The 12,464-nt window shown below is 43.6% G+C and overlaps 1 protein-coding gene across 9 annotated transcripts in view; it reads right to left on the reverse strand.

Moving 5' to 3' along the window:
- IQSEC2 (IQ motif and Sec7 domain ArfGEF 2) overlaps positions 1 to 12,464 on the reverse strand; it is a 216,165-nt gene that overhangs the window by 164,094 nt on the left and 39,607 nt on the right. For 2 of the 9 annotated variants that reach the window (XM_075835300.1, XM_075835309.1), the window contains exons 1-2: positions 8,135 to 8,748; positions 677 to 736 (exon numbers count right to left, since the gene is read on the reverse strand). The exons of 3 other annotated variants lie outside the window; for them this stretch is intronic. In XM_075835300.1, coding sequence (XP_075691415.1) covers positions 677 to 736; positions 8,135 to 8,622 — 548 coding nt within the window. In that variant the 5' untranslated portion in view covers positions 8,623 to 8,748. Of the gene's footprint in view, positions 1 to 81; positions 179 to 676; positions 737 to 8,134; positions 8,749 to 12,464 lie in introns of those variants that run through there. 4 more of the 9 variants (XM_075835302.1, XM_075835301.1, XM_075835308.1 and 1 more) reach the window with 3 other exon arrangements.

Genomic DNA, 12,464 nt, shown 5'->3' on the forward strand with positions numbered 1-12,464 from the left:
TATGCTGCAGTTACCACAACGCAAAGCTGGATCTGTCGCACGACTGATACCAGCGGCGTCCTACAGACCCCATTCACTTACAATGTGGTCCTTCGGGTTCTGCTGAGGTGTCCGTCGTTTTGACTGGTTAAATAGCGCTGCACGCAATGACGCAGCTAGATATCAATGTCACTGGAGTCTGGAGAGGATAAATTATATAAGGAATTAGCCATGTCTGAGCCAAAAGGAGGCAAGATCCAGAAAATCATGATAAAAATGACTGACAAGCAGCTGTCAAGCGCGGCTGTCAAGGGGATGCGGCACACACGTTATGTAATACTCTGTGAGGGAAAGTCACGGAAAAGACTCCTCACACATTATTTTTAAGCCTGGCAGATAGGGTACGTTCACATGTTCAGCTAGTTGTGTGGCATAGAATTTTGTGGGGATCGGTGGGACCAGTTTCACTGAAAATAATGCAGTTTCGAGAAATAATCCTATTTAACCCTAATATCATAGACTCACTGCTCTTACAGTAAAGAAACCCCTTCTATGCTGATGGTGAAACCCCTAGACATAGTGGGATGCCCCTAGTCATAGTTAAATGGGTTGTCTCACCAGGTCAGCCTCCTTCAATTTGCCCTCTAAAGAGATTTGTACATCATAGAGGGGGGGGGGGGGGGGTCAGAAGACAGACCTGCATCGATCAAGTAGTCTTTGAGCCGGTTTCAATTGAAAAAGGGGTTGTCTTGATAGCCTATTGTAAAAAAAAAGATCATTAGAGGGCCCATACACTTAGCCGTAGTGTTCTGCGTAATACCACTTTAATGTGAATTAGCGCGGTTTTTAGTTACGCAGATTGTACAGATGAAACACGTTAAATACTGAGGCAGATCTGTATTGGTCTTTGGTATAATAATGCAGTAATTGAAAAATGTTCTTTCTGCCTCGGGTCTTGTATACACTAGGGAACCGCTCGTGGATACAGCACAGGGCTGGATGCAGAATAATAAGGGACCAGGATAACACGCTACCAACTTTGGCGGCAAGGATCACAGGATCTATATACCCCTTCTTCAGATCAGGACAGAAGTATGAAGAAGGGGTATATCGAGCCTGGAATGCATTATCTGGGAATGTTTTAGATAAAATATTTGTATTATACTATATAATTTCTTCCTCTGGTTGGGATCCTTGCCGCCAAAGTGGGCAGCACATTATCCTGGTCCTTTTTTGCTGAGGTTCGATCCTGTATCTAGCTCAGCAATGTCTATCTCAGGCTCTGTTCACATTGGCATCAAGGGTTTAGTTTCTAGTGGGTCCATTTTGAATAATTTTTTGTGGATCCTGACCAATCCCATTGACTAGTAATGGGTTTGTCAAGTTTTTTGTTTTGTTTTGGTTTTTTTTATACAAGGAAGAAAGGCGCCACAGACTACATCATTCTTAACAAAACCTTAACGAAAGTGACCATGATGCCAGTGTGAACAGAACTATACAAATATACAAAGCATTTCATATTGCTCACAGTAACTAATCACAGCGAAGCAGTTTTAAGATATGAAAGCTGCACGGTGATTGGTTGCTAAGGGAATAAGAAGAGTTTTCTGCTAGTCCTATATATGCATGTTCTCACCATGTCCATTATTTGCTCTATCCGATCATTTTATTTGCCTTGGCAGCAGCTTTATGGCGCGGATTAAAAAAATTATTTTTGCTATTCACATCTCTTTTGGCAAGTGAACGATTGTGATGTACGATTAGCGTATACGCCAGGAAAGCTCCCAGCGTACACACTAAATATGTCAGTAGGGCTCTATTAGCTTTAAAGAGGCCAAAATAATGTCCTTTTAACCTTTGTTGGGCTGAGGTAAATTAGTATACCGCAAAAAAAATAGTAACCGACACAAATTAATACAACTGAATCCCATTACAAAAAAAAAAGTACACTGCCAAGTATTTGTTTTTTAACATTATAGGTGATGGGTGTCACGGTATGGCATCTGTCCTAGGCCGTTAAATGAGTACGTCATGAGCAGTTTAGGATGTATGCGTTAAAGAAGAGGCCATAATAGCCTATGGGTGACGGATGCCATACGTAAGATTTTATGGCATCCGTTTAACGTATACATCTTGAAAAGCTCATGACATACAGTACATTAAATGTATGCCATAATAGCATTATATAGTATCCGTCACAGCCTACATTTACCATATATGTCAGGAGCTCCTCCTGGCGTATACGCCAAACGTATGCCTAAGACTTGATGCGAATGGGGCCTTCGTAATAATGACAAAAAATATTTAATGAAATGTAAAGTGTAAACGTCCAAAACATCTACAGCAACTGGCATCACGTGAGAAAAACCATGCAACATTACTCCGGCGCTGTGAATCAACCGCAACAAATCTCGTGTCAGTTCAACACAATTACTTGTTAATAAAAAAAATGTTTTCCGTTTAGTGAAGACGCCATTTGACAGATTCTCTGCAGAGTATTCAGGCCACAGGGCATGATATATGAGCGACACTCACAAAATTGTGGTAAGAGACAATTACTCATTACACGGGGCACACATTCATGCCCATCAGCTGCAAAGATGCTACGTGACAGAGCTGGCACACGCGAGGCACATCCAGAATGTCGTCACGCTTCGCTGTATAGAGAAGTGAGTAATATATTCCTGAGCTCATGAACAATCATTGTCTCTCATCCAGGCCGGTAACTCGTCACTACCAATTACGCTTAAAAGGGCTGATGCTATTTACAGCATTCAAGTAATGTGCAGGGTAAATAAAAAAAGACTTGCCCCAAAATAGTTAAACCCATTTAATCCCTGTGTAATACTGTGAACACTGGTCTATTGAATATAAGGAAGAACTCCAGAAAGTCATAATCTCTTCGCCGCCCCCCTCTTAGAAGCAGGTATATAAAAGAAGAAGTCAATAAATAGGGTTCTGTTCACATCTGCGTGGTGGCATCCATTCATAACGAAAGCAACATGCTGTTCCTGATCCCAATGGGGTCCTGCGGGGTTCCATTTAGGTTTCCACCGTTTTGACAGCAAGAAGAGCAATAACAGTGTCAACGCCTAAGTACTATCCTTCCCTCTCTGGCGCTGCCAGCTGATGTGCTGTTTGTTCGTATGTACAGTATACATGCTATCAGCCCTTCTCCGAAATAGGAAATCAATGGTAATGCAAACGGAAGCTATGGTTTCAGTTTGGTTTTCCATTCATGGGTTCCTCCGACGGAGAGGTCTAACAGAACCCATGAACGGAAGCCGACGCGGATCTGAACGAGGCCTTATTAATTACAAATTAGAATCACCATGCATAGCTTTAAGGCCCAGTTCACACTGAGTTTTTTGATCGACTGAACAAAAAACTGCCTCTAAAATCGTTCACGCTTTTTTTTCTTCCCTGCGGCCGTTGAATCTAAAGAAAAATCCGCAGGCAAAAACAACCACCAAAAAATAAAAATAAAAAAAACCTCTCAAAATGAGCGCCACCGTTTTTCTTGATAATAGTGGGAGGTCAGAGGCGGAAACCGCTCGCAGAAAGATGCTTTTTCTCCTGTTAGCGGCCAAAAGCCTCCCGGGGGAAAAAAAGCCTCTGCTTCCCTTTGAAACCAAAGGGGGCGATTTGGGCCATTTTTTTATGGCGATTCCGACACGGTTTCCACATCAAAATCAGTGCCAAAAAAACGTTGTCTTTTTCTGCTCTATTTGTTGACGGTGGAAACCAATACAGTGTTCAGATGTTACATAAATATTTTTTCCATTATTTCAGGGCTAGCTGCACTTGGTTATGCACTACCACTGCCAAATTTGATCAGAGCCGAAGGTCTTGTTCACACAGTGCACATTTTCTGCAAATTTTGCAAGTATTTTTCGAGCCAATACCAGAAACAGAACCTAAACAGAAGAAATATATAGAGGAAGGCCTCATAGGTCTGCTCTCCTGGATCCAAATTCTGGTTTTGGCCTAAAAAAATCCAAGCAAAATCTGCACTGTGTGAACAAGACCTTATAGTACAGAAATGAAACGGCATTGCTTCAATAGTGGTTCCCCAAAAACGTTTGTTTGTTTTTTCCCCCTATAATAGGTATACAGAGCTGTCACATCCCCCGACAGACAGGCTATTTTATAAAGTCCATTAAGAAGCTACAGGCCTCTAATTTTCTGACTGAATTACAGGTCAACCGTAGGAAAAGTAAAATTCCTTGTAGCTATATATGTTCATTATTGGACCTAACCATCAACTTATAGTCAAGAAATTAATATTTAATCCATTCCGAATATAATTTTGCAAATTGACCAAACGCCTATAAAAAAAAATCTTGCCTACAATGAAAGTCCATATACCCGCTTCCAATGTGGGATCATGAATATTACATAGGTGGTACAAACACCCAAGAACTGGGCCACCTTGTCTTGTACCTCAGTTACAGTATAAAACACTTGTAATACATTAAGATGAAACACCAATTTACCATTACAAGACACATTCTATGTCCCAAGAGCCCATGTACAGATCTAACGCTAACACACTGCGCTTTCTGCATTACAGATGAACGACAAATAGCGTTGTGCTCTGCAAGAGGAACAAAAATATCAAAAAGTCTTACACATATCTTTTAATGACTAAAGAAAACGAATCTGCAGGTCCACTTGACCGACACAAGGTGCAGATTCCCCCAGTCCATACAGGCCGAACCACCCCATCACAAGCACCACACATCTAGATGACGCCCCCCAAACTGTGACACACACCCCCCCCAATGTTGTGCCAAGCACATCTACCCCTGGTAATAAATCCTGCATGCAGCTGTATACCACGCTCTGAAAAAAAAATCAAATGGCAAAAAACACCAGCAGAACATTACGATATATACCTAACATACCAACTAAATATACACCCAGAAGCCCCTATAGACTGCGGATACTGATGAAGCACTCCGTTGTTACAGCAAGAACTTTAGCAGAGTCCATCCTGATCTTTCTGATTCATCAACAGAATGCCAAAATTACAGAGCCACTCACACAGGAGGATATGTAAATGCAGATTTCAATACCTTTCGGGGTCTGATTAGAGCACTTTCACATTGCCCTAAAACTGCCGCAACACCCAAACACCCTGTGGTTGTACTGAAGCTGTTAAACTGGACCTAATCAGCCCCTGACCATAATATAAACACTAAAATGCAGCCATATTACATCTGTGTGAAACTGGCCTAAAGCTGGGTGACAACCCCTATGGTTACTGTAGTTGCTAACATTAGGGGTTGACATGTAGGAGACCGAGATGACAACTCAAGGAACGCTTTCTCCAGGTATTTTTATAAGGAGACGTTGTCTTTAATCAAAGGTGTAAATTGAAGCTCTGGGGTCTGTAATAAGACCCCCCCCCCCCCGACCTGCCATATGCCATTGATAGTACAGGTATGTCTTATTTCCCAGTGGGGCTCTTAGGTCCCCTCAGACATCAGTGTCCGAGTTGATTGCTATCCCTGCACCTGCTACGCTCCTGGCAACTACTACCTCAGCACCCTCTACACCTACATCCTCGTCTTTAATATGTAACTATGAGCAAGCAAGTTTTCTCAGGAAAGGTGTAGTTAAAGGTGCACTCATACCACTGCCATCCAGTCATGTATACCTGTAGTCAAATAAACAACACTTATTGTTCCTATGCCAATACCAATGGGCATATACCCGCTGGGGCCCCTACCTATCACATGGATTACACCCCCATCATAACAGCTGTACAGCACCGCCATCTCACTGAGTCAGATCTGTTTATTACTTGTCAATACACAAAACTCATATGATGTCTCAGCTTGGCAGCAGTGCTGGTACCTCAAAAAAGTCCCATTTGTTTGTATGCTACGTAGTGATATCACGCATATAGTCACGGATCAGTACACAAACCCTCAGTATGCCCATCTGCCCATAGAGAACTCTCCACGTACTACTGGTGCCTAAAGCTCCAAGCAACAATACTCATTTTGTTTTTGGCATATTACGAGAATATCCAGATCATTGACTATCACGGTCTTGGAAAGCTAAACTGAAGGGTGACCATCAATAAGTTGGATACTATTATAGAATACAAGAACAAGTTAATGAGAAGCCTGAAGACCAAAACAGAAGACAAGACATTCTAGAGAGTCACTAGTCAGAAGGTTGACAGAAGTTAAGTCAACATCATATATACAACTTCTGTACAGAAGAACAGTGAACATCTAAAACCTCAACCTATAGCTCCATGAGATTCTGAAGGATATATACTCAACACACCGACTTGGACCCAAACCCAACAATGCTTCATCACCATAAGATCACCTAAGACTTGGTTGACAATAGATCTTCAGAAACTTCTTACTATTATAGGGTACTAGAATCTGGACATCTTCAAAACTCTAGACCCTCTAGCTTCACATGTCAACTCAACACACTTCAATATAAATTGTATATAACAGAAGCCATTACATAACATCTTTCCACCAGCGCCCTACATGGAACCAACAAAGACCATCCACTAGTCTTTACACCCAGTACTTAACGCTGTTGACCCAGGCTAGGGCTACATAGCCATTTGAGGCCTGGTGCTCAACATAAAAATGTTGCGTGACTTGAGTGACATGGTGAATTGGGTTGCGCAACTTTCTCTTTAGTAGTCAGTCGAAATGTAGTCGCATTCGTCATCAACTTCTATAAAGTCTGACCGTCCTACGAAAATCAATTCTAACATAGGATACCTTCTGCGTTCTAGATGGATTGCGTAATGTAATACTCATCTATGGATAATACCATTAAATGTATATGTTGTTGTTAAGCCGGACCATTTACCTCTCCCCTGCTTTACTGCATGGTATTGTCACTTGACTTGCATTGAAGCTGAAGACATACGTTTTATAGGTTTAGGAAAGGACAAGGACACATAGCTCAGACCCCCAACAGTATACCAAAGCTCCCACGTGTCCACTACTCCTTAGTGCCCAAATAATTCAGAATCTCTGTCCTCCGTCATGCAACTACACAAATCCAATGTGCCAGTACCGTTCTCTCACATGCCGCTGTCCCTGTCAGCTCCTCCATCTGTCACCATCACCCCATCAAACCAAGACATAATCTTCACATGAACCTTTCCAGAAGGATACAATACACTATAATCACTTGACCCATTTAAAGTGAGACACCACTATTGTAGATCTTCACAACACCATACTGTACATAGCTCCACAGTACAAGAAGCAGCGGAGAACATCTGTATGGAGCTCTAATACAGAGCTCTGCTGCGGCACAAAAATGTAAACTGACTTCGAAGGAGGCAGCTTGTCTGACCAGCTCTGCAGTGCAGCACTGGTGAAGTGACCCTATAGGTCCGAGCATGTCTCCAATCCTACACGCCATGTATGTGAAGGGTATGGAGAGAGATCTTCCCTTCTTGAAGGCATTGACAAGAAAACAGATCAAGCATTTTTGGCAGACACTCTAACACTTACTGTCATATTCCAGCTGGATGCCAGCAGCTCTACTGCAACTTCTCTGATCCAATAGAATGATCAGGGGCCACTAGTGGTTACCAACCTGTTGCAAAACTACAACTCCCAGTATGCCTTGACAGTCAAATATTTAAAGGCATGCTGGGAATTGTGGTTTCACAACTGGTGGAAGTCACAGGTTGGAGATCCCTGTTCTACACCATCAATGATCTGCATGACATCATACCACTACATGGGACCAAAGCAGTGCCAGCACCTGCCCACCACATACACACTCATAAGAAAAAGAATGAACTGCTTTGCCATCTTCAAGTGACCATTTTGGAGATTTGCCAACTTTGGTATTTAAAGTTGGCAAATCGATTTACTTTCCATCTGTAAGCTCCATCCATGTGATTGTCACATACTACTGATGTTCTTATTCCTTTATGCCAATCTTAATGCCACCTTTTCCACAGGGCACTTGACACCACTCTCCCATATTTTAATATCATATATATACCCCCTATCTTCTGTAACGAGTCTTGGTGCCCACACAGTACACCAATGTTGTTTGAATAATATTCTAAGTAGTTGGCACTTGGCATAAGAACAAGTGCCACCACCTGCACCCCCCACCATCCATGTGCCTGTCATATACTCACTTTCTCTGCAGGGTGGTGGCCGGGCTGTTGGTGGTGCTGTGTCCGGCTCCTGGGCTGGAGCTGCGTGAGGTGGCCCGGTTAGATCTAGGGGTTTCCCGGGCACGGTGGTGGTGCGGTGGTGTGGAGTAGGCTGCCTGGTAACCTGGCTGGTTCTCCCCGCGGTGATGGTGCTGCTGCTGCGGATGGTGATGATGGTGCTGCTGCGGGTGATGGTGATGCCCGTAGCCCCCGCACCCTCCTCCTCCGCCTGCTTCTCTATAGTCTGAGCGGTGCTGCTCCACCCGGCCAGCCTGGTTCTCCCTCAGCTCCCGGTTCTCCTGACTGACCCGGTCCAGCTGCACCTCCAGCTCCTCGATGCGGCGCCGCTGGGTCTCCAGTAGTTTCTGCTGGCTTTCGATTATGTTATTGAGCTCCAGCAGATACTCAACGGCCCGGTTCGGGGACTCCTGCCCCCCGGGGTTAGGGCCCGAGCCGGCTCCCCCTTCCATAGCCGCCGGGTGGGATGACGGAGCTCTGCTGCGGGGTTTGCTCAGGTTGGGCGGCCGGGCATGGTGCCGGGGGCGGAGCGCGCGATGCTACCGCGGCGACTGCTGCAGAGTCACTGCGCATTGACAGTCGGGAGGAGCCGGGGCGATAGGCGAAGCGCGTCATTCTCCTCAGACAGCCAATCAGCAACTGGAGGCGGTACCTAGCCAACCAATCAGATAGAGTGTAGGCGAAACAAGAGAGTGCCGCCCACCTCCGACCTGTCAAAATTGACACCTGTGGGGGCTGCAGAAGGGCTGTAAACTACAGTTCCCATGATGCTTTAGAAAGGAGTGCCCAAAAATGAAAATAAATAGCAGGACCGGGGCGACCAGTTTTGGAAACACGTGGCTACTGCAGCTTTGTAGTTGGTGTTTACACTGGCTGACAGCAGCCACTGAGCAAATATTATTTTGGGAAATACAGTAGCCAGTGCAAGTCCATTCACGCTTCATATTGACATCAATGATACAATAAATATTTCCTAAGTCAAATAGTAAAGACATAAGAATAGTTCTTGCTAAATAACTTTTTTGATTGCTAACTTTCTCCAAATTTTGACTATAGATGGAGCATAGTGGGTGGAGCTTTCTCCTGTGCTCATTGTCACCCCCTGGTGGGCGATGTGAATGCAACATAGTGACACCTGCTCAGATCATGTTTTTGACTCAAACGGTTGTCGCATATCAAGCCAAATTCAACTGCCTGTCTCACAGACACAATTTTCGTAACTGATGGTAATTGTTATATTTACCTGGCAGCACGATAACATGGGCACGTGGCCACTCTACTCCCGCAACAGTAACGTATTGTACATACTGACGTTAAAGTTGCACCCGTCATCTCACTGTCGAGGTAAATAGGATGCGTTACTAAAAATACCAAAATTTGATATACTTACCAATTAAACATTGGTGCGGCGCCCGTGTTTAAATGGTAAGTATATAAAATGTTGGTACTTTTGCAGCACAAAAGGCATTATTCATAGGGGTCACAAAACCCCTTTATTCCAAATGTTATCTTTCTATGTTTGGGTAAGGCATGATTTGTGGTGTGTGGGTCAACACAGGACCATTTTCCCTAGGCCATGTACCAGATGACATAATGTAAAGGACCTAAAGGGGACCTGTCATCTCTCCTGATATGTATGTTTAAGTAACAATATCGGAACATCTTTTCTTAGAACTTAATGTTGGGCTGTTCCTCTTTTATTCCTCCTAGACATTTATGGCTAAAATGACAATTGGGTGTTACCATACAGACTGACAATGTCCAATCAGTGCTGACACACTGAACACGCCCTTTCGACATGGCTAATAGTAACGCCCATTAAAACTTGTCATTTTTGCTGTTTATTGACTTTATTTTTATATCCGGTATAATTTTGGTATTCTGATAGTAACGCCCAGTTGTCAATTTATTCATACATTTCTAGGCGGAATAACAGAGAAATGGCACAATGCTGAGTTTAGAAATAAGCCGCCACAGGACTCTTATTTCATGGGGAATACAATTATTTACTAAAATAGACATGTAAGGAGAGGTGACATGTCCTCTTTATATGTGTAAATGTTTAATTTCATGGCCCAATAGTTAAAAGACTCCATCAAATCTGTTAATTTTCCAACAATCATAATGCACATAAGGTCCTGGTCCCTAATTTCCATGTAGCATGTCATTAGGCTAGAAACCCAAGTCAAGTTACATCACCTTTAGGGAAATACCATATGGATGAATTAAAGCTGTTCCAGCCCAGAAACTATTAATTCTGACCTGATGACACGAGAGCACTATGCTCATGTCACAACCCTGGGATTGCACAGCTCCGAAGCTCTCTGATGACTGTATCCTGGTTGGAAATTGCCCATCTAACGCTGCCCTTAGGATGGTGACACACAGGGTTATCCTGCACATTGGTTACTATCTTTTATGTAACTAGGGCAGCGGTCTCCAACCTGTAGCTCTCTAGCTAGGAAACTACAACTCACAGTATGACCTGTCAGGAATGCTAGGAGCTGTAGTTCCCGCTGATGCCGTTATCATGACAGCACAGTAAAAACAATTATCTGGGGGAAGCCTTCTGTAATCTGAAGTTAATGGGCGCGACGTGACTCGGTGGCTCTCAAGGTACTGTATGTACTGTGTATATGCATGGTTATGTGTTTATAACACATAACCTTGTGCTCCACATCCATACTGCCTTTACTTGTTTTGCCTCAATAAATACGAAAAGTTTTACTGAATGGTGAGTGCTGTGGAATTTCTCGACCTACATTGTTCTGTTATTGCTTATCTTATAAACCACTGAGCACCACCTGTTGTGGAATTAATTGAACCCATCGGAGAATTGTGGTCTGTGTCTGGTGCTGAGACTAAAGGCCCTTTTACACTGGGCAAGTATCGGGCAAGCGTTCGTTCATAGACAGCTCTTTGCTGATAATTGACCTGTGTAAACAGGGCAGCGGTCAGCAGGTGAACGAGCAAACGCATCTGCTGATCATATCGCTTTAAAAAGGTAAAATATTATCGTTGTCGGCAGCACATCTTTCTATGTAAACAGGGAGACGCGCTGCCGACATGATAATAATGTATGGAGAAGAGCGATTAGAGTAACGACCGCTCGTTCCAATCCATAGCTCCTTGTGACAGGAGCAAATGACAGGGGCAAAATTGGCCGTTGTAATGGGGCCTTTATAGTGCTCCAAGAGATACAGCAGTGACAATATTTTTCCCATCTCTTAGAAATTTCTAGTTATGTGTTTATATGTGTGTATGTGTGTATTCATGTACATAGAGATATTTATGATTTTGAGAATGTATGACTGTGACTGTCCTCATCCACCTCAAAAAAACAAACTGAAAATGGCAACAACATTTCAAAAGTAAACTCATCCATCACTATAAAAACCATATTGAGAGGTTTGTTGAGGTTATCAGTTACTAAACTATCGTAGACATGTTCTATAATCAGGGATATTACCTTGAGGCAAAACAACATATACTTAAACTTTTATCTTAACTGTCATGCTACATTTCTATGGCCCGCCGCAACTTTCCCTGGGCATAGCAGCTGATTGCCCGGGGATTTCAGAAACTGGACCTGCTTCAATTTAAAAAGGGGCTGTCAAATAATAAATTAAAGAGGATGTCCACTCTAAGGGCGGATTTACACGAGCGTGTGCGTTTTGCGCGCGCAAAAGGCACTTAACAGCTCCGTGTGTCATCTGCATATGATGCGTGGCTGCGTGATTTTCGCGCAGCCGCCATCATTATGACACTCTGTTTGTATGTTTGTAAACAGAAAAGCACGTGGTGCTTTTCTGTTTTCAATCATACTTTTTGCTGCTCTTGTGCGAATCACGCGCGTCCCACAGAAGTGCTTCCGTGTGGTGCACATGATTTTCACGCACCCATTGACTTCAATGGGTGCGAGATGCGCGAGAAACGCAGAAATATAGCACATGTCGTGAATTTTACGCAGCGGACACCCGCTGCGTAAAAATCACGGACTGTCTGCACGGCTCCATAGATTAATATAGGTCCGTGCGAGGCGCGTGAAAATCACGCGCGTTGCACGGACGTATATCACGTTCGTGTAAATCCGCCCTTAGGGTAGGAACACACACAGCGTGTTCAGGGTGGACATGCTGGGTCAAGCTGAAATGGCAGAAAATGGGGCAGAAATTGCTGTGTTTTTCCCAATGTGACATCTCCTCTAAAAAATGCAGTTATTCTGAACACTTTCCGTAGCAGGAATTGACATGCTGCGGTCCAAGAAATACGCACTGCAGGTCAATTTCGGGTC

Source organism: Rhinoderma darwinii, chromosome 8 (genome assembly GCF_050947455.1).
Source record: "Rhinoderma darwinii isolate aRhiDar2 chromosome 8, aRhiDar2.hap1, whole genome shotgun sequence".
Lineage (NCBI taxonomy): Eukaryota > Metazoa > Chordata > Amphibia > Anura > Rhinodermatidae > Rhinoderma > Rhinoderma darwinii.